The sequence below is a fragment of the Myodes glareolus genome, chromosome 11 (assembly GCF_982192425.1).
Source record: "Myodes glareolus chromosome 11, mMyoGla1.1, whole genome shotgun sequence".
Taxonomy (NCBI): Eukaryota; Metazoa; Chordata; class Mammalia; order Rodentia; family Cricetidae; genus Myodes; species Myodes glareolus.
Genome location: NC_142036.1, coordinates 67,588,246 through 67,611,701, shown reverse-complemented (window position 1 = coordinate 67,611,701; position 23,456 = coordinate 67,588,246). Strand labels below are relative to the sequence as shown.

At 40.4% G+C, this 23,456-nt stretch overlaps 1 protein-coding gene across 1 annotated transcript in view; it reads right to left on the bottom strand.

Annotated features, from left to right (window-relative positions):
• Slc25a21 (solute carrier family 25 member 21) overlaps positions 1 to 23,456 on the bottom strand; it is a 490,942-nt gene that overhangs the window by 45,731 nt on the left and 421,755 nt on the right. The window contains exons 4-5 of the mRNA XM_048415663.3: positions 7,371 to 7,437; positions 1,470 to 1,529 (exon numbers count right to left, since the gene is read on the bottom strand). Of these exons, the coding sequence (XP_048271620.1) occupies positions 1,470 to 1,529; positions 7,371 to 7,437 (127 nt within the window). The remainder of the gene's footprint in view (positions 1 to 1,469; positions 1,530 to 7,370; positions 7,438 to 23,456) is intronic.

Here is a 23,456-nt window from a genome sequence, read left to right as displayed (position 1 = left end):
GTAGCTCCAATGCTCTGGAACTTAATATGTAGACTAGGTTGGTCTTGCACTCACAGAGATCCATTTTCCTGCCTCTGCCTTATGAATGCTAGGATTCAAGGTGTGCACCGCCAACACTCCAGGCAAGAATCTCTCCTACCTGAGAGTCCTGGCAGGACTGCTCCTTTATGGGAGGACATGTCTCACAGCTGCCCTGTTAGATCAGGAGGTTGGGTTGGAAGTTTTATCTAAAGAGGGCCCTTCTAGAAAGTGGATATTCAAGAATTCTGAGGGCAAAAATACTTCTTTGATAGTCTGTTAATTACAGTAAGCATTCTGGAAGAAACTTTCACAAGGAAAGGATGTATGGTCCTTGATACACAGTGTCCTAATCTATAAAATTTTCTGTATTTTTGCCTTTATGATGGTGCAAAACTGAAACACACTCCACACTTTGAACTTTGATCTTTTCCCAGGCCAGCAGTGCCGTAAAAGCTCATGATGCTGGGTAGAAGAAGCTTACCACAGCGCTCAGTGGGTTGTCCCTCCAGGAAAGTAAGCAGCCCATTCTTTATAGCTTATCCCGATGCTTACCTGTGATGCTCGGAGGCGTGGATGTACCCAATGCATTTATTTATTTTTTCAGCTTACATTGGTTTTATAATTAAAGAGCTGAAGGCAAGAGTATTGATTTTCCAGTAGAATTTTGAGGCTTTAGCAGCCAAATAGGGATTTTTCCAGAGGCTAGAAGGTACACTGCCAGGCAGAGAGCAATGATGCACGGTGCCGTGTTTCCTTCTGCAGACTGGTGGAGGGAGGTTCGTGCAGTTGCTGTCTTTGGGGCTCTCCGTGCACATGTATTTGGTCAGTATAATTTAACTTGCTTTATGAAAGGGAGCAAAGTCACCACATTGGGAGGAATGACACAGGAATGACACTGTTACCAAGTGAGCTTTGTGACATACCTGAGCTGTGTCATTGGAGGATCACTATTCTCCCAAGCTGAGTTGTTTACAGCCACTCCAACAAAAGGCCCTTCAGTCTGCCTCTGACCACAGGGGATTTTATCCCAAGTGACTTTAAGTCTTTTTTTTTCCTACTGCTTGAGCACAGCTGAGGAACTGACTTGTTAGGAAATAATCTCAGGCATATTGACTTCTGCATAAATAGATACACACAGCGTGTATGTAAACAAATGCATGCTTTGGTTTGTGTCCAAAGGTGAATGTAGTCTTTATTTTATATTCTTAGCCATATCTCATAAAGGCCTTTCTAGACATATCATTATTATCATAAATTCTTCACTGTGAGCTATAAAATAGCCAGATTGTGAGTTATTATGAAGATGGCTTTCAACAAGTAGCTGAACATTGAATAACTCAAATTCATATTTTAGTAGCTGGGATTTGGGAATCAAAAGGGGTTTTGTTTCTGGATTTTGCTTTATGAAATAACATACACACTTAAGCATAATAAATATTCTCACTTACCAGCCCTGGTGATAGTGACACATTTCCCAGCAGTTTCTTGTACTGCTCAAAGGTGGAAAACTGAAACAAGAACCAAACCTAGAGATTTATAACAATTTCCTCAACAAACTCTCTAATTGGCTAAAAGTCCTTCAGTAAATCATGATAGTAATCAGCTTCTAAACATGATGAACCATCTAACACAGCTTTTAATCCTGTCTGGGGCTGTTGCTGTGAGATGCCATTTTAACATTCCCATTTTTCAAATGTAGTTATAATAACTTACAGAAAATCTGATGGAATCCCTTATAGCAGTAAATGAACCATACAACTTCCATTTACCATGACCATTTTCAGTTTCCCCAGACATCAATAGACTTCTTTCTTATGGCAGTGATTCAAAATTATAGGCTCAGAGACCCGAAATCCTTGGTCTTATATGTTTTTTCTACGAACCACTTTCCAAGAAAATGCCCTATTTTCTTACACAGTTGTAGAACACATCCACTTCTCAGCCTCGCATGGACACTGCTTGTTCTTCTGGAATTTAAACATTGTGATTGCAAAGATGACATGATAAACTAGGGAAGGGCCCATCAGGTATATCTGATCCACCCTCTTGCTCCAGAAGAAAGACTTTTCTCAGTCTTATTCTTTCCTTTAGGTTCTGAAAATGATGACAGTGAAGAACAGGAATCAATAACGATACTGCCACCACCTTCAGAGGATGCCACTGAGTTGGACAGACACATTTTTTTCATAGCAAAATAAAATAATTCCTTCATATAATATATTTCTACTTTTTGTTCCCTGTATTCTGTATTTTTAAAAATAACTCAGCTTGGGCAGGGTATTTTGTTCCTGAGCACTGAACTGGGTTAATGCCAACATCAATGATAATAGGTCGTACTCTTAGGACCTGGAGTGTCTGATTCTCAAGAAGCAAGAAATGGGATGACAAATCATACTATTACTTTATAACCCAATAAAATAAAGCAAGGTAAAGAAAAAATAGAGTTTTGGGGGGTAGTTACACTCCATTGTTAGAAAGAGGTGGTTAGAAAGAGGTGTGTACATGGCCCTGAAGTCTTTGAGTAGCCCAAGAATCATTTATCAACAGATTGACTCTTCTTATTCTTTTAAAGAATTAAATCATTGCCATGATATTTTAGATGGAGTATTGATATAGACTTTTCTAGAACAAGAATTTGTCCCTTTAATTACTAAATAGTTATTAGATTCCTCCCATTCTAGGCACTCAGAATACAGCAAACACAGCCAACACCCTGATTTCCCACCCCCACACAGTAGGGACCATTGCTGTTTTGATGAGAGACATATTAGAAACTCCAGGGTTTGGAATGACTAAATAAACTGGAAGTCTGAGGCATTTTTTGTTTGTTTATTTCTTTGAGACAAAGACTCACTATGTGGCCCAAGCTAGCCTAGAACTCACTATTGCAGTCATTGTTTTACTTCCTAAGCTTTCAGGTATTGAGATTATAAGGGTGAGCTGCCTACTTGGCTCTAATGTTAGGCTTTAAAGAACATTTACTTCCTTTTTATGATTGTCACCACCATCATTGTGTTTAGACAGTCACTTGGCCAGGATTTTGAAATGAGCAGTGTACATCTAAGCCTGGCTATGCCACCCATCATGGATGCGTGGGAACATTGCTTCAACTGTCTAATTGTCAACTGCAGCAGCCTTACCTATTAGAGTTGCCATGAAATAATTTATTTAAATAGGATTCCCTGACACAAGACTTAGGGAAGTTTGTTTCTATTTCTTGTCTTATGTTAACAGAGGAGCCACTGATGCCTAAGTCATGGAAGTCTACTCTGGTTCAGGAACATGTTAAGGTCTTACATGTACCACTCTAGTGAATGCACATGACAATTTTATCAGACAAGAGGCTAGGGTATGGACTGTAGCCATACCTCAGTAGCAGCCAGCTTTCCTATCATACACAATACCCTGTGTTCAATCTCTGCTTTTAAAAAGGGAGGGCAGGGCTAGGATATATTCATGATCCACATCACATTAGAGTCATTTCATTGATTTCCTGTCCCATGCACCACTTTGGAAACAATTTTTTATGCTAGCATTGGGTCCTGAATGCTTTGGGAGGTGATGGGCCTGATAGAAATCTCTACTACTTTAGTAATTTACTGTGTGAGATGCATTCATTCCATGTTTATCTTTTTCCCTATCTGGTTTTCAGTCATTTCAGGGATTAAAGACACAACTGGGATGAGAAGGAAGAAGTGTAAGGACATGGACTCAGCCCACAACTCTATCAACACTTGCTGACAGAGGTTTATGTTCCTCCCAGTCCTGCAACCTTTTAGTCCCAAAGAAACATACAGAGGCCTACATTAATTATAAACTGGTTGGTGTATTAGCTCAGGCTTCTTATTAACTAATTCTTACATCCTACATTAATCCATTATTCTTGTCTGTGTTAGCCACATGGCTTGTTTCCTTTCATCAGTGAGGTGTTCTCATCTTGCTTCCTCTCTGTCTGGGTGACAACTGCAGGTGGACCTTTCCTCTTCTAAGAATTCTCCTCTTCTCATCGCCCCGGCTCTACTTCCTGCCTGGCTGCCCTGCCTCTACTTCCTGCCTGGCTACTGGCCAATCATCATTTTATTAAAAATAATACAAGTGACAGGATAAAAGAAAGACCACTATCCCAGAGTAAACACTCACAAGGATTTTTAAGCATACACCTTGGGACAATTCTAGTCTATTCAGTTTCCTGTTTCCAGATTTCATTTTTGTTTTTAGACTATGTCCATTAAACAACTCATTGAGAAACCTAACATCCTAGATGTTCTGTTTGGGGACATAGTTGAGCTGTATGAGAGCATGAGCCATTCGAACCTTATCTCTAAGAAATGGGAGCTGAGAAGTGCCCCGTACAGCACTCATCTCTGCTCTTATGACACGGTCCCTCTGAGCACTCTTCTCATGCCCTTTGAAAGCGGACCTTTCTGGATGGACTGACAAACACGAGAGTGGTTCCTAGCCCTGTGCGCTATCAAACTCTGATCCTCCATGTCTCTGAAATTGTTATTTTCTCATTGTTCTCTCATTGACTCAAACTGCTGAATTCTTGAGGGGTTCCTCTGAAAACCTCTGTCTCTTTGTTTTTCTCCTGTCAGTCCCAGCAACCTTACTATTCCTAGAGTCTGAGCTTCTTTACCTTAGGACTTTACTGGGTTCTGCCTTTATTTCTCCTCCTTACTTAGGGCCCAGAAACCCTCTCAAGTCAGTACATTCACAGGGTTCATCTTGGTTGATTCTCTCTCCCAGATGTTACTGTCCTTCATTGTGTGATGTCAGGGTCTCTAAACAAACTGCTGTTTCTTGTACATTGTTTATTGTTATTGTTAGTGCTCATGGTGTTGCTCATGTAGAAGAGTTAATCTGGCCATTATTCCATCTCAATCAGAAGTGGGAGACTTAGCCATCAAGATACTGATTGAATATAATATTACTATTATATTGAATAGTAAATGTGGGGATTTGAGGACTGGAATAGATAATCTCCAAATATAAACTTTTCCCCATAAATTTCTTCCTGCTTCATTGACTCATTTGAACATCAACTATGTGTAGATGCCACAGGAGGTGTAGGTTCACAACAGTGAGCAGGCAGACTTCAATTGCTTATATCATAACCTCCCATGAGTTTGGTCAGGGTAAAGAGTCCTGGAAAATTTGACCATAGAATACAATTGCATTTCTGGCTTTCAGAGGCTGAATAGCAGACCCTGGATCCCAGACCATGCTGGCTGCCATCTCTCAGTGTCTCTGCCTAAGTCTTCATTTCTGTTCATTGATTGCAGTTTGATTCTATCTTAATTTTGGAAACATAAATATATTTTTTACAAGTATTATTTTAATTTTGAAACTAATTTCAAACAACAAAATACAGACAAGCCTAAAACTGCCTGTTTTTGACTATGGTAACAATTATAAAGTGTCAATCCCAAGGAAGACATATATACATGGTGTATGCAGAGTGTGTGCACATGTCCATGTACACAAGTATGTGAGTGCACACACATATACACAGAGGAATTCCTGAATATTTTATTCAGAGGTAAATTTCAATAACACACAATGGGATAGTTTATGGGTATGAAATCGTTACAATCAGATGGTTGCTTCCCTCCCAAATCCTAAGGTAAATATCTATAAAATGAATGTTTTCATAAATTGTGTTGAAAAACTAGTGTTATCCATCTGGCAAGGATACACTTAACTACAAGTTCTACTTAAAAAGCCAACGTACTTTCCATATGTCTCAATAATTTTAAGGTAAAATCTACTTGCAACAAGATGTCTGGGACACATCCACCATATCCAGCTGCCCAGCAGTTCATCTGTGAACCATTGTTCTGGCACGGAGTGCTGCTTTATTTTATGTTTTTAGAGACTAACTCGGTTTTTGGAAAGCTCAAGTTTTTTTTTCCTTCCTTTTTCTGCAAAGGATTGTTCAAGACTGATAAAATTTAATCCTCCTAAAGTGTAAACTGTCTCCAACATATAGCATTGAGGGAAATGACTGCAGGAAGAAGCCTAATTATAATTTACTTTATTTATACGTGGAAAACACTGAACAAATGAATATATTATTCCAGGGAGACAAAGTGACTTTCCTTTTGAACAGGAACTCTGTTCTGTTTGTTTACTTGGGCAATCTTTTATCAAGTGAAGCCGTTTCATAATTCAATTCAGCCCTTTTGTGTACTTTGGTGAACTTTTTCCAGATCCTCCACTGAGATTCAGATCCTTATAATGAAATTTGTATTGAAGCAATAATATGAAAGCACAGAAACTACAGCCACAAAGAAGAGAAAGTATGTTTTCAAGCGTTCCTTTCTGAACTTGAGACCTGAACTTAAATTCTATTACGTTACTATTTGACATAATGTAAAAGTTTGATGTTTGTGTATATATATGTATACACATGTATACATATATATGTTGGTTATTTCATCATGTTTTAAAACCCAGTCGTCCTTTTCATTTACACAGTAACAGCATGTAAGCTGCTCCTTCTTGCCTTTCAGGAGTATCAGGGATAGAAATTGAGGATGTGAAAAAGCTTTATGCCATTAAAATAAATGGCATAAAGTTAGAGAGGAAGTCTTTATGACTATGTTTATGTTATTTTAATAGAAAGACAAAGCCATATTGGGTGATGTCAGCAATGGGGGTTGGGGGGAGGGCCATGCCAGTTAGAGCTACTGCAATTAGGACTTTAGCCTGAAAGAACACATGGGAAACAGTGTGGGGGTTGTCTCTTATCCTTCGAGGGTCTGGCACACACTCATGGTCACACAACCACACCAGGAAGTTGTACATTAACCTCCAGAGTTGTATTTTAAAGAGATGGAAGCACCAGAAGAGAATTTTAGCAGAAGATATTAAAGGGAGAAATAAAGTCGACTTGTTAGAAAAATTATGTAAGAATCATACACAAAAAGTAGTGTAATTAAAGAAACAGAAATGACTTCAGAAGTGGTTTTCTACTTTTTTTTCTTTAATACTCATTGCTCCAAAGGAACATTGCTGAGGCCCAAGTGATTTCGTGATTTAATTATTTGAGTTTCAGATACTGCTCTGTGAGTGTGTGTGGGGGTGTGTGCATGTGTGCGTGTGTGTGTGGGGATGTGTAAGTAATTTCCTCATTAGAAAGAAGCAACTTGGCCTTAAAGCACCTCCAAACAAACAACTATGCATATTTGAGAGACTGACCATGTCTAATTATAACAAAGATTGATTATGCTACAATTTCTGCGTTAAAGCTTTTAGTGTTTTACATTAAGTGATATTAGTGCTCCCTTGATTACTATGGGTGTCTGGACACAGTGTGCACACTTGGTGGTAAAGCATAGAGCACTTACCTTGACTGCTCTTTTTGGTGTTTCAGCTAAAATGGGTGGCAGAATTCCTTTGTAAAAGCCAAAAAGCCTATTGGAGAAAGAAAACGTTTTTATATAAATAAGGAAATTGACATCAGATAATTCTGCTTTTGTTTATGAATAAAGAAAATGACTCTAATCTAGCACACCAATTATGAAATTTGAGATTCTAGAGTGAAGGTGAGAACCCAGTGTCTGTCACAGTTATTTGTCTATCCTGTGTCATCACAGATTATGGCTCAGTGATTCTGGGTCTCAAACCCTGTAAGCAAACTGAGAAATGTGGCCACAAGCTCCACGTCATAGACAAGCTTGACTCTTCTCAGTCTTAGGGAGTTTTATTTTCTATGTGTGGTAGATCTCTTCAAGTTATCTAAGGTCTTTTATTTCCTCGATTTGGTAACCAAATGAGATTAGGGCTATACTCAAATGTAGCAGATTGAACCTTTTTGGAGCCAGCAAGGCTAAATATAATTTTTAACTCTGGCTTTATTAGTTAGTTCTGAGTTTGTGAAATTAGGTCTCTTATCCATCCTGAGTTAGTTATGTATATTTTGAACTTCTTTAGTGGAAGAGGAAGAAGTTTGGGGAGGACCAGGATTAAGGTTATGTAGATCGACAGAGGAAAAGTTTGGAGTCCTTGCATGTCAACACTGAGGATACTGTGGGAACACATTAAGACAAGAATATATTTTGCATGAGTGTCAAATGCTTCTGGTCAATTAAAACTCACCATTTTTCTTAGTTTTTAAGAGTCAAAAATTTAAACTCTACTATCTAAGGAACTTAGTGCACATGCCATCTCTCCCTTTCCACCTTCCCAGTATAGAAGTAGAATATTTTGTTCAATTTTCTGAAGTAATTCATCTTCTTGATAACTTCAATAAAGGCTATAAAGAAGGGCAAGACTCAATATGTCTCTTGTTTAGGATGTTCTGATTAACGCCAAGGTTCGCTCTAACTTCTCTTATTGATTCTGTTTTTCTTTATGTTTCTAGAACAAAAGGTTAACAGCTTACTCCAGCTGACTTTGTGTTACCCACCCAAACACGGTGACCTCTTGCTTTTACCAACTCATTGGCTTAAATGGCAAAATTAAGGAGGGAACAAAGGCACGTGTTATGTTTCTAAATTGTTAGTGCCTTCAGGTTGGATTGCTTTGTGGGATCTTATTTTAGAGCCCTTTTTGAGCATAGAACAAAATCTTGTTAAGTATGATTCCTGATACAGGTTTACTTTGCCCACTGGTTTTGATTCAGTAGAGAATATGAGCATCATGATTGGAAATAAAGAAAACTCAATTTGAAGAAGTACAAGAATTTGCAAAGTGCCAAATCCCATTTCATTCCTATTTTCACTACAATTTTCACATCAACCCCTCCCAACACAACACACTTGTAAAACTTAAATACTTTTTAATCATTTAAATTTCATTTAGGTGAGTTGCTTTTCACTCTTCAGTACCTGAGTACGGGCTTGGTCTTCCCACTAGATGCATGCAGGTTTTGACTAGAAGCTCTACATCTATAATTAAAGCAGATTCTAGTGTTTTTTTCTGTAAAGATCTTTTCATATCTGAAAATTTTGGGGGAGATATGAGGGTGAAATTAAGAGGAACACATGAGCAATGTTTTAAAAATGGAGTATTCAGGGTAATGGTAGATTTGATGATCTTGCAATAGCAGAGAACAGTTAGAAAGAAAAGATACTAATCTAGTCAACAATCTCAGGCAGGAATACAGTGAACATTATGGCTCTCTTGAAAGGCAGGCATGTGGGGAACATACTGGAGTTCTGTTTCCAGGTGAAGGAACTGCTACCAAGAGGCAGAAGCAACAAGGAAAGACAGCTTTCATTCAGATGGATTTTATTAAAAGCACTTCTAATAGGAAAAATGCAATAGAATGGCTTTTCCTGAAAAGTGGTGAGCTCTACTTTGACGTTTGGTCGAACCACCTGGATGTCTACTCGTCATGGATGCCAGAGGTGAGATGTATTTGGCAATGGGCAGGATTGGCGATTCTTAAAGTTAGTCTTTTTCAATCATCAGATTCTGTAATCCCAAGAAAAGAACAAGAGAACACGTGAAACTTTGCCTTACTTTAGACTTTTTTTTGTCTCAAGTATAGCATGACTTCTCTGGAAGAGGATTGTCTTATAAGTAACACAAGGACTTCATTTCTTAATGGAAGAAAATATTAAAAAGAGGTGTAAGGCAGGAGGGAACAGAGAGGCAGCTGGGAGTAACATACGGGTTTAATCTGTACAGAGCTGGGAGGTCCACAGCCCTCTGCTTCACGTTGGCGATGCTTCATTGGTGTGCCCTCCTTTCCCCCTCGCTGCTCAGCTCCTTTTATGTACAGTCACCTTACCCCACATCCTGAGCTTTAGAACAGTATGTGGGAGTTTTAACTGGAAGTTCTAAGGGATCCTGGGCATCTTTGGGTGGTAGATGGAGCTTTAGAATCATCCACTTTCCTGCATTATTTTCACAGAATGTCCTTGCAACAGAGGTCAGATACCGACAGTCATGCCAACACTGCTTCTGTGGAGAATTCCCGCACACCCAAGTCTACTGAAATCATGTGTCCAATTTACTAATGCAGTATGAGACAACTGGGAGGCAGGGCTTGGTCAGACACCTTGTTCAAATGGACCCGTCATATTCTAATTCTTCAATGCGACTCAAGCTAAACCTATTTGCGTTTTTCTTCAGGATATAGGAATTGATACTGAGAATCACAGTCTTGTTTGGTGTGCTCAAAGCTCTAAAATAAAAAACCAGTATGCCACCAGCAGTCATGTTTCTGTCATTTGGAGGAAGCCAATCTGCTGTGACAAAAGAGGAAAGAAAAAAAAGGAAACCCCTACTCAGGGAGACCGGAAGCCCCTAGTTACGGAGACCGGAAGCAAGAAAGGGCAGACAATCTGGCACTGCGTATGTGACTTCATCACCAGAATTTCTTTAAACTTAGTTACATGTAGACCACTTTTTGAAGTGACCACTATTTACCTGTGATTTTAATTCTCTGAGATGCACCATAACATCTCCAGTAAAATTTTGCCTAAATACAATTGAGCCCAGCATACTGGATCCAGAAAGTATGTCTTAAGGTCCCAATGGCCAATATGGCTTCTTCAGGCTTTCTATGCCATGTCCTCTGAGGAAAACCTAAAAACTATAAACAAACAAACAAACAAATGAATAAATGAAAATCTGTCAAGATTGTCCCTTGGGACATTAGGAAGAGTTGTATACAAAATGTGGGAAGGAGAATGTAAGGAAGTCCCAAGCTGGTGCTGTCTGCTGTCTTTCTGGCTTCATTTGGTAGTTAGTTTCCTTTTGCAAAACAGGATGCACAGATTTAAAAACTTCAAGAGAGAATGACTTCTTCTGTGAATGGCATTTTTCTACCCTTGTCTAGAACTATGTGCACTGAGTTTGGTTTGCTGTTTCAGAGCAAAATTAGGGAAGTAAAGAGATTGGTGACACCCATGTTAACAATGTTCATACCATTTACCTCCTGAGAGACAGATAGCTCGCTGCCTTCAGTCTACACGCTGCATGAGTGGGAAGTGATACTGCACTGTTTAAGAAGACAGTTAATGGACCACTGTGCTTTTAAGATTAAACTTGCATCAAGTCAAATAGAAATATCTTTAGATTAGGCTTAAGGGTCACTGTAAGACTTCTTATAAAAGTGTGCTATCAACTTTGGGGCTAAAGAGAGGACTCAGTGGTGAAGAACTGTTGCTGCTCTTATAGGGGACCAGAATTTATTTCCCAGCACTGTGATAGGAAGCTCACAGTCACCTGTAACTTCAGCTCCAAGGGCTTTGATGCTGTCTTCATGTCACACTGGGTGCTTGTACTCATGTGCACATACCATGCAGACAGTCCACTCCCAACCCTATAACCCTCCACATTTATACAACTAACTTTTTAAAATTTAGACATGTACCCCCTTCCTTAAGGTCTATATTCTGGCCCACAACTCCGGCCACTTCACTAGATACACTGAACCTGAAAGAAGAGAAAGTGGGGAATAACCTTGAATATATTGGCACAGGAGACAACTTCCTGAGCAGAACACTAATTGTACAGACACTAAGATCAAAAATTAATAAATGGGAACTCGTGAAACTGAAAAGCTCCAGTAAGGCAAAGGATAAAATAGCAGGCCACAGAATGAGAAAAAAATCCTCATCAGCCTCCCATCTGACAGAAGGCCGATTGCCAAAATATATAAAGAACTCAAGAAACTAGATAGACATCACCAAACCAAATAATCCAATTAAAAATGGGGTATAGATCTAAATAGAGAAATCTCATCAGAGGAATCTCAAATGGTTGAGAAACACTTGAAAAATATTCAGCATCCTTAGTCATCAGGGAAATGCAAATCAAAGTGACTCTGAGATTTCATTTTACACCTGTCAGCATGGCTAAGATCAGAACCACAAGTGACAACTCATGCTGGTGAGGATATAGAGCAAGGGGGACACTCCTCTATTGCTGGTGGGAGTGAAAACTTGTACAACCACTTTGGAAACAAATATGGTAGTTTCTCAGAAAATTGGGAATTGACCTACCTCAACACCCAGCTATACTCTTGCATATATACCCAAAGGACATTCTACCATATCACAAGGACATTTGTTCAACTATGTCCGTAATAGCTTTATTTGTAGTAGCCAGAAACTGGAAACACCCTAGAGGTCCATCAACCAAAGAATGGATAAAGAAAATGTGGTACATTTACACAATGGAACATTACTCAGCTTTTTAAAAACAATGACATGAGGAAATTTGAAGGCAAATGAATGGAACTAGGAAAGATCATCCTGAGTGAGGTAACCCAGACCCAGAAAGACATACATGGTGTGCACTCATTTACAGATGAATATTGTCTGTAAGGGATAACCATGCTACAATCCACAGACCCAAAGAATCTAAGTTACAAGGCGGGACCTCTATCTCACTGTGAAAGGGAAACAGAATAAGCATCATAGGTGGATGGAGGTGTGTGTCCTTATGGGAGGTGGTCATGGGAACAGAAGGATCAGGTCGGGGGAGGATGGAGGGAGAGAGTACTGGGAAAGAACTGGAAACAGGGGGCATCTCTGGGGGCACTAGAAATAGTGCAATGGAAACTCTCAGGAATCTATGAGGGTGACTGAAGCTAAGACTCCTAGAAATGGCTGATATGCAACCTGAACTGGCCATCTCCTGTAACCAGGCAAGACTTCTACTGGAGGGATTGGGACCCCAACCCTGACACATAATCTTGGTTCTATCCTACACTTTGCCCTGCCTACAAGATGTGCTGGGAGAAAGGTGGTGCAAACATTATGGGAGTGGCCAACCAATGACTGGTCCAGCCTGAGGTCCTTGCCATGAGAGGGAGCTCACCCCTGAGACTGCCATGAGGGCTAGACCCCAGAGGCTGGACAGTTCAGAGACCTAGGTTAGAACTAAACAGTACTGGCAATAAAAAGTCAATGAAATGATTCCTAATGATATACTTATAGATTGGTGCCCAGCTCAATTGTCAGCAGAGAGGCTTCACCCAGGCAACTGATGGAAACAGATACAGAGATCCATGGCCAACCACTAGGCAGAGCTCAGGGAATCCTGTGGAACAGGGGGATAGAGGATTATGGAGACCAGAGAGGTCAAGGGTACCACAAGTAAACCCACAGAAAAACAACTAACCTGGGCTCAGAGAGACTAAACTACCAACCAGAGAACCTTGATGGGACTGACCTAGGTCTTCTGCACACGTGTTACGTCGTGTAGCTTGCTCTTCTTGTGGGACTCCTAACAGAGGGAGCAGAGGCTGAAGCTGACTCTTTTGCTGGTTTTTGGGACCCTACTCCTCGTATTGGATCATCTCATCCAGTCTTAATAGGAGTGGAGGTGCCTAGTCTTATTGCATCTTGATTGGCTGATAAACATGGGAGGCCTGTCCTTTTCTGAAGAGTAAGAAGGAGGAGTGGATTGGGAGGTTGATAGTGAAGGTTGCAGGGAGGGGAAACTGTTATCACACTGGAAAAATGAATTAATTAATTTAATAAAAAGTAGACATGTATTATGAACTATATGGCATCTGTCACACTTTGTTCCTCATGCTACTTCTAAGAGGCATCAGTCTGACTTATCTTGTGTAAGAAAATATGAACTTGGATTCATAATGGCATTCCATTAAGATTACTATCCGTAAAATGCTAAAAATTAGTTGAATATTTCCTATGCACTAGCTACTCTGTAAAATGTAAATGCATGCATGGGCTGGGAAATGGCTCAGTGGGTTGGAGTGCTTGCTGTCCATGAACTTGAACTTGAATCCCCAACATTAACATAATAGCCAGGCATGGCAACATGTGCCTGTAACCCCAGAATCGTGAGGGAGGAGTAGAGGGGAGGCTTGCTGAGGTTACAGGCACATGCCTCACTCCATATTCAGGGAGAGCCTGTATCAAGGGAACAAGACAGACAGTGAAAGAGCAGAATACCCCACATCTTCCTCTGGCTTCCATGGTGTATACCAGTGTATACACACCACAAGTTTGCATCACACACTGAAAAAATACATCCAGGTATTTGTGTATATATTGCTATCTTTCAATTTCAAAGCAGTCTTTTTCTTTTTTCTGAAAAACATCTCAAACTTTAACTTCTTTTTAAGAAAATTTGTTTTATTTTTTATGGCTATTTTGTCTGCATCTACTACATCTGTGAACCACATCTGTGCGTAGTGCCCAAGGAGGCCAGAAGAGGGCATCAGATTCTCTGGGACTAGAGTGACAGACAGAGTGAGCCACCACATGAGTACTGGGAATTAAGCACAGATCTTCTGGAAGATTAGTCAGTACTGCTACCCTCTGTGGTAATTCTTCAGTTCTTCACTTCTTTAAACTATAATTCTTAAGAAATAATAAAGTTTTCAGAGAAAGTGACTGAGAGTCATTGCAAAAGAAATGGGTTAGGCTTTTTCTTTCGGAGAACCCGTGATGCGTTACAACCTTACACCCTATTAGCATGGCTGCCTATGAGAGGTCCTGAGCCCACAGTGGAGCATGGTAACATGAGGATGGCATACCAGGTCCCCAAGGTCATTAACTTATGGTGCTTAGTATGATACATACAAAACGAGAGCTGTCATTTGAAAACCTGGTGCACACAGGGCTACAAAATTGGGTCACATTTGTTTTTAATTGTACAATCAAAACAGGCCTTGTAGTACTTATGTACATCTATAAAGTGAAGATCAAAAACTAAATTGCACATGTTCTTCTCAAACACAGCTCACAATAGCTTATTTAAAACATGTTTGTGCCAAAACCATGAAGTAATTCTACCCCACATTTCTTCCTATCTTCATTTTGAAGGCACAACACAATATAACAGATGGGTAGCTAAAAGGTCACCAAACAACCAATGAAGGGCACAGGCTACATGGAAGGCAGAGATATGGAATTCTTAGCTTGTGTGTAGTTTGGTGGTTCATATATAGCAAATTAAACCTTTGAGGACACCTTCCTGTTGTTGCTCATTGTGAGGGACAGTTGTAGGTTACCCTGTTTTAAAACCTAAATCCGAGACATCAAGACATTCAAGTATCCAGATCGGCTTCATGTATCTTATAACACCATTTCCATTTGGGAAAATGGAAAAATACCCACCTGTTCTAAGTTAGCTACTGAAAACTGGAGACTGGTGAATAGTGAGTAGAAAGGGCAGGGTGTAACATTCTCAAAATCTGATTCAGGTGGAGAAACTAAGGAATGGAAAAACAAAACCATGTATCTCTCTACCCCTCCTTTTCTCTGCCTGAGTCACCACCTCCTGGGTTTCATTGTTATTTTTTTAATACAGTATGTAAAAAAGAGTTGCTTGAAAATTATGTGTTCTATAGCATTAGACTCTTTAATAATCAGGCTAAGAAACTTTCTCAAGTTGTTTTCAGCAGGTTTTGTGTTCGGAACAGCAATGGGGATTATTTCCTTCTTTGCAGCTCCAAAAGAAAAAGAAAGGCAGCACAGCTGCCTTGTACCTGACCTTTCCCGGGAGACAAGCCACATTTATCAGCAAGGCTGTTATCAAACTCAACTGATAAGTTCATTAGAAAGAAACCACTAAGCAAGGAAATAGTGAATAAAATACATTCTGGCCCCAGGGTTGGGAAATGGCTGAGTCCACAGAGTACTTGTCATGTTAGCATGAGGACCAGAGTTCGGATCCCCAGCACCCACAAGGAAGTTTGTGACCTCAGCTCTCTAGAAGAAACAGGCAGATTCCTGGAACTGGGTGACTTGTCCGCCTAGCTTGAAGAGGAGCCTGGGGACAGTGGTAGAGCGCTGGCAAGCACAAAGTCCCGGGTTTGAGCCCCACGAGTGCTTATCTTATTTAGTATGCATAAATGTGGTTTTGATTCATAGCACTCTGTGACTGGGTGTGGAGGCACAGTCTGTAATCACAGCCCTGGAGAAGGAGGATCACAAACATAAGATCACAGTGAGGTCCAGGTCAGCCTGGGCTACACGAGAAACTGTCTCAACTCCTACCTCTTCCCTACTGAAAATGGTGGAGTGTGCTTGAGGAGGCATGAATGTACATGAATTTACACATACTCACAGGGGTACACACACACACACACACACACACACACACACACACACACACAAAAGAGGAAAAGACCACTGTGCAAACCCCCGACCTGTGAAAACAGACTTTCTCTGGCATTCTCAGAGAGAAAATGTTTTTAAGACTCAGAAGTGGCCAGATTCATAAGCCAAGCCCAGCAATAGTTACATGGGGGAAAGGCCAGCACACAGATACACAGTGTACACTCTCTGAGGCTGAAGCTCAAATACAGATTTACAAATTATTTCCAAGGAGAAAAGCCATTCTCCAAGCCACCTGCAATACACACGGTACGAGCAGGACACTTCCACCTGGAGCCTACTTCTTTGCCAAAAACCTGGCAGTCAATAAGCATCCAAAGCTGCAGTAATACTCACCGGCGAAGCAAGAAGCAGGGAAAATGACACCAGATCCCCAGTTGGGGAAATTGGAAAGCATTAACACATCTGTATACCTAACAGAATACAATCACTACATTTTATTTTATTTCAGCAGGCAGGACCTAGATGAACATCACCATTCAGTTCTGTTCTGGGCACCTATCCAAGCTCATCTTTGGTACAGTTGATTTTGAAGCCGTCCAGTCAATCATATCTTGACAATTTGTTCTTCTTTCAGGCTTCAGGCATCCTTCTGATTTCCATTTCTGGTTCGGAACGCTTGAGTCATCTCTTTTGGCAACATGACCAACCCAAATCAGTCATTTTCTCCAAATTATATTGAAACAGGGATCTTGCGCTGGTTTGTTGTTTTCATGCTGGTTCTTCCCTTCACATCACTTTCCTTAAAAAAAAAATCTCCTAATACAAAGCTGATTGGAGGCACACAATGCTCTCTTTCTTCTACTGTTGAACCAGGCTTCTTACTCACTTGTAGTGGCTGTGCAATTAAAACAGTGAGGCCTGCATCCAGTCCTGGGTTGTGAGTGCACGACTTCCAATCTTGGATGGCGAGGGTATCTCAGGGCAGAATTTTGGCTGACATTATACGTGAAGGTGTTATTTTGACACCATTTGCACACCGTGGGTCTCAGGAGTTCACAGAACGGAAATGAAAAGAAGGAGGCTTTACTGTTTGAGGCTGTGCTGTTTGAATGACCTAGAGTCTGCGACCTGAAGTTAGAAAACCTGGAAGGGCATTCGAGGCCATTTTCATGTAGGCAATAGACTGGGAAAAAGGTGCATCTTTCAAGGGAAGGAAACCACTCTGAAACCTTAAATGAAGTGGATTCTTCACTTAAAAAAACTTCAATGTAGACCAATGAAACTTTTAGCTAAAATCTAACACTCCCTTGGAGAAAAGTAGTTTTTTCTTTGCCAGCTGGTATCAGTTGCAGATAGTTTCTTGGTAGAGATGGGAGCCTGCGTCCACTTCCCCCTCTCAGTGCTGGACCTGGCTAGCTTGAACCTGTCAGACCCTGCGTGTGCACCCACAGTCTCTGTGAGTTCATATGAGCATCAGTCCTGTTGTACCCAAGAGGCACTGTTTCCTTGATGTTACCTGTCACCTCTGGCTTTCACAATCTCTCTGCTTCCTCTTCTGCATGGAACCCTGAGCCTTGAGGGGAGGGGGGCTTTGATGGACACGTCCCATTTAGGATCGAGGGCTCCAAGAGTGCTCACTCTGCACATTGTCCTGTTGTGGATCTCATAGACAATAGTTTTTTTAATGATTTGTTACTGAGACTTAATTGACCCAAGTTTCTGCATATTGTTATATCAGGGTTATAGAGGAAGTAGTGTTTCTGTGATGACATTTTAACATATGTCATCATACTTTGTTCTTATTCTTGTCCTCTTTCAATGCATACCCTATTGTCTTGCTCCCTTCTTGCTGGTTTCCTTCCTTTCCCAACAGTTCTCTCTTCTACTTTCCTGCTATATGTGTTTCGTTTCTGTTTACCCATCTCAATTCTAGCAGTTCTCTTTCTAACCTAACAAAATCAAAGACACCCAAGAGAGAAGAGGTTTTCAATAATTAGTTATCCTCAACCACCACCCCTAGCACCAATGGGATATATTTTCTTTATAAGGTACTGGCTAGAGAATTCGTATTAGTTACTTTTCCTGCGGCTGGGTCAGGCTATTAGATCAAACCACTGAGTCATTTCTAGCATTTCTAGAAGCCTCTGTAGAGGGTGCCTCTATTCTAACAGTGATGTTTGAGAACTAGTTTGTTCACCTTGTTGTACCAACTTTTCTTTCCATGGTGAATAAACAGCTAGTGTGTGATTGAGCCAAACTGATTGCTAAATTGTGTAGCTTCCAAGCTCAAAATCACATTGCCAATTACTTATTGCCAAGGTTACTTGTTGAAAAGTAATCTTGAATTATATTAAGAATATAAATTAATAATGGGATTAGTAGAGATTGATAATAAATGTTCATTGTCCCTTAAGTGTGTTATATCTTAAACTAAAGTAATTATTTAGATATATAGTGTGTATTCTATGCAGTTAAAATTATACAAGTCATTATTGATATAGATCTGTCATATGAGTGAATCTATCTATCTATACATAGATACCTATGTATAACTGTGTGTGTCTGGATTGCATATGACTACATATATGCATTTAACATCTAAAAACCAACTGAATGTTTCTACATGTTATATCTATGAAATAAGATTTAAGATAACATATTCATCAAATAATATAGGCAAATCAAGTTTTTTCTGCCTTATCTGTCTTCCTGAAGAAAATGAAAGTGTCTGTTGATACAGGACATTGGGACTACTGCATTAATATGTAATTCTAGAAATAGGTTATTAGCCTAGTGCTTGGCACAAAACATATTACATGAATGGATAGATGACTTCTAGTTATTTCATGAATAGGAAGGGAAAAATTAAATACACAGGACACAAGGTAAGTAAGAAATGGTGTTTTCTGAACGGAAGGAGGAATTCCCTCTGTGGAGTTACTTGTCAGTGGGATAATGGAAAGCTAACTGATGAAGAATTTTTTACTCCAGGACCAACATATCTTCCCTGGATTTTTGTTTTGTTTTGCTTTGCCTTTCAGTTCCATTTTTCATCAGTGCCTCCATAGAAGGTAAAGACTGATTCTTATTCCCAAAGAGAAACGTGTTCTTTATGAGTAAGGCATGTTTCTGTCACTGATGGACCATGTGTTCATTGTGTTGTTGCTTGTAAGTCATTTATAGATTAGTGGAAGGCAGTTAGCACCTGCGTGCTACCAATATTATTTACCACTTTGGTTGCTTCCCATTGCTATTTAAGCATATTTATTTAAGGATAATAGAAATAAATCTAAAAACGCAAAAATGGAAATTATAATTGAAGAGCCTTTTCAATTTATACCTATTTAAATAGATATATTCAAATCAATAAATAGCCAAGAGAAACGGAATAATAATGATAATTTAAAATCCATTCCCTACTCTACCCGATGTGCTATGGCACAGGCCCTAATAAATATCACCCATATGCTGACAACTGTCAAACACCTGCAGTTGCCCATCTACTTAGCCATCTCATGGTTATTGCATAGTTAACATGTCCACACTAAATTACAGATTTCTCTCCCCACAAACTTGTTCCACCTAAGGCATTCTCCAGGCCAACCAGCGGTAACTCCACCTTTACAATTACTCAGTGTTAGAGGTTTTGAACTTGCTCTTCTTTTGTTCATGGTTATTTCCCTAATCTAAGTCATGACCATACTCGACCTGAGGGAGTGTAACAGGTCTTCATTGGTCTCCCTGTAGTCTATTATCAAGGCAGTTCCAGAATGGCTTTATCACAATGAAGGAAAAAAAAAGGATCATGGGACTCCTCTGCCTTCTGTCTCCCAATGTTCTTCTCCCCTCTCTTCAAAATAATTCATGCAAGATGCCAAGCTCTCTCTCCTAGCCTGCCCTGTCATCTGTCTTTCTTCTAACCCGGGAGTTCTTTCTGTCTTCGTTCTCTCTAGCCTTGCTCATTTCTTCCCTGCCCCCTGGATCTGGGGCACACTCACCCGAGTCTTTTCACAGGTTTCATCTTGTCTGCGCCCTCCACCTTACACATCTGCGTGGCTCATTGTTTGCTCTTCTTCCCATCTTTGCACACATGCTTGCTTTTCAGTGAGACTGGATTTCAACTCTTCTTTTTGTTCTAGCAGCATTATTTCTCTTTACAGAACTTATTTCTTCAAGAATGCAACCAGTTTGCCTGACTGACTTACTCTCTGTTACTCCCATAAGGATGTCAGCTACATAAGAACAGAACAGGGCTTTTTGTCTGTGTTATTTAATGATGTCTCCCCAGGGTCAAATATAGCACCTGGCAAATAGCAGCCAGCCAGCAAATATTTGTTGAAAAATAAAAAGGTTAGCCGCATTACACCTGTCCTGTGTGATGGTTCCTGCCTGCAATTCCAGCAGTAAGTGGAGAAGTGGAGGATAACGTGGGTTACAAAGTGATTTCAGTTCTACCTTAGTCTGGGCTATGTAACAAAAATATGTCACAAATAAACAAACAAGCAAGGCTTATATTCTAGTGATTTACACCGAGGGTATGTGTGCAAAAATTATATGTGGCATTTTGGATTTTTCCCCAAATGTCCATTCTTTCTGGCTTCTCTGGAGCCTTGTAGATGTCACAAAATGGCTATTAATAAGGATGAAAGTTTTTGGCATTTGATATGATACATAAGACTAGACTTAAAGAAGTGGCAACCAAGGAAAGCAAACCTACATGTGTGTAGCATGAGGGGCCGGCTTGTTGGGGTTTCTGTCCCGCCCGGTACCCCACAACTGGCATGCCCCCAAAAGAAAATCACACAAAGTCTACATTAGGTTATTAACTGATTGGCTCATTAGGTCAGGCTACTTATTAGTTCTTATAACTTATGTTACCCCATTATCCTTATCTACGTTACCCACATGGCTCAGTACCTTTTTCAGCTGGGCAGCTTACATCTTTCCTCTCTGGTGGTCTGGGCAGAACTGGCAGAGGGAGCTTCCTAGAATACTCCCAGTCTCTTTGCTCCACCCCCACTTCCTGTCTGGCTTTCCTGCCTATACTGCCTGCCTGGTCAATCAGCATTTTATTAAAATATGATTGACAGAATACAGATAATTCTCCTGCACCACATGTGTGTCACTGTCCCATAAGCAACTATGCTATTGTCCTAAGAGCTATCACTACCTTCACCTTCACCGGTACTCTGCACCCCCCTCACCGAAATAGCCAAACAAATTTCAGTATTCATTCCTTTGAGTGCATGTCATCTGTAAGTGGTGACCTTCTCTGTTCCTGGTGTATTTGACATAATTATTGGACATATTTTCTTGGTTGGCAATTGTATAAGATATTAATTAGTGATGACCAGCCAGTGAATCTTGAGGGGACATTTTAGAGAAGTTTTTCCATCATTAAAACTATCTATACTGCTGGGCTTCACCTCTTGAGATTTTGATTGGTAAATCTGAGAGAGGTTTGGGAATACCACCCCAAACTCTAGTGAAAAGGCCCACAAACTATCTATGCAAAAGCTGAAATACAAACAGGGCTGTCTTGTATCTATCTGCAGGCAACCCTCTCAGAGCTTCGTGAGGTCGTCCTTACTTCCCTTGCTGGAATATTTTCACATTTAGGGAAAGCTGACTTCTCATGGCTGGTCTGCTCTTGCTTGTGCTATGACCGTCAAGGATCCTGTCAGCTACCTTCACTGAACATGGTAGCCTATTGCAATCCCCAACACTGGCTGCCAGGGGGCTTTGTTGCTCTGAGGCCTACCTCTTGGTTTCCTTGTCTGTTCCTTTAGGGACAATACCGAGACATATCAACCCCAGGTTATTGTCTTGCCTTCATGTTTTCAAACAAGATTAATGTTTCATTCCACCACTGTCTATCGGGACAGGCAGGAATCTCAGCTGGCATCATGCATGCTCTCTGTTTAAACAATACAGTCCCAAATTTGAAATGAGATTGCTTTCCTCTCATTCTGAAGAGAGTCTAATGCTTGGCACAGAACATACAGTAGGGAGTCTCACTGCTGCACAACCAGCAGGACCACGCCTGTGTGAAATGAAGACTGAAGGGAAATCCTCACCTGTGCTTTATGGGGTGAACCGACAATGGGTCAGACTTCTGCCTGGTGCTCTGAAGGTCACTGATGTGCAATCAATCCTGAACAGGGAGTGGCAGCAGATTTAGCTTCCAAATTGAATATTTTGATGAACACTGAGGATTGTTACACGCATACCTTGATCCACACCTCCCACCAAAGCCTCTATCACCTCCGCACAGACCTTGATCCATACCTCCCACCAAAGCCTCTACCACCGTTTTGTCTGTATTGCTTCCACACCAGTCTGTATCTTTCATGATGGTTTCCCCTTGTCACTATCTTCAGTATTTATTGAGTACTGACTACATGGGAGTCTATGTTATCAACAGTACATCTATCTCTTTCATTGAAGTAGTGAACATGCTTAAGTTTTATCAGTTTGCCAAGTCTATAGGCTAGAAAGAACCAGCCCCAACATCTTATTAATCTAGATAATTTGTTAGTAAGTCAAGAAAGCCAGGTATATATCCCTCTTATTTCCATAGAAGACCGAGTGACAGGTGTCGCTTACTGATCTCAGACCAAAACTGACTGCCTGACGACTGACTTGGAGTCCATATTTGGAGCTTGAATTTTTGTCTGAGTCATTCATCCATCCCTTCAGTAACAAACAGTTGAGTATCTGACATGTGACAGATAGGGCTCAATGGATTAGGTTTCGGATGTGAACAAGTCAGACACATTTTTTCATGCCCACTGAGGGGTCCAGGCAAGTGACATAGCAGGGTTGAACAGAACTGGGTAGTAGAAGTCAGTCCCCTGTGTGGCCTTTGGATGTAATTGAGAGATTCTTGAAGTAAGTTTGAGATATTCTAGGTCACTGTTTCACAGTACCCTTTGCTTTTAAATAGTACACTCCCAGATGATGATAAAATACAGTATGTTCATATGCAATTTATAAACAAGTGACATCGTCATTGATTTTCATTATTGAATATATATTTTACACAATCATATGTGTTATATTATTTTAAAAAGATTTATTTTATTTTCAATTATGTGCACTGGGAGTATATACATCTAAGTTCAGGTATCTGAAAGACTAGAAGCAAGGCACTGACGTCCCTGGGGCTGGAGGTGTGGCTGGGTGTGAGCTGCCTGACACGGGGATGCTGGAATCAAACTCGGGTTCTCTGCAAGAAGAGTATACACTCTTAACTATGGGTCTGTGTCTCTAGCCCTGTGTGCTTTACTGGTATAAGGTGTGTTCCGATAAACAGTACAAAAAGCACAGGTAACACATTGCTCTCTGACCTCACAGGGGCCACAGCATCAGGAGGTCCACTGTAAACTCATGAGACTATAGTTGTAGACGTGGTCCATCTGTCATTGATCAAAGCAC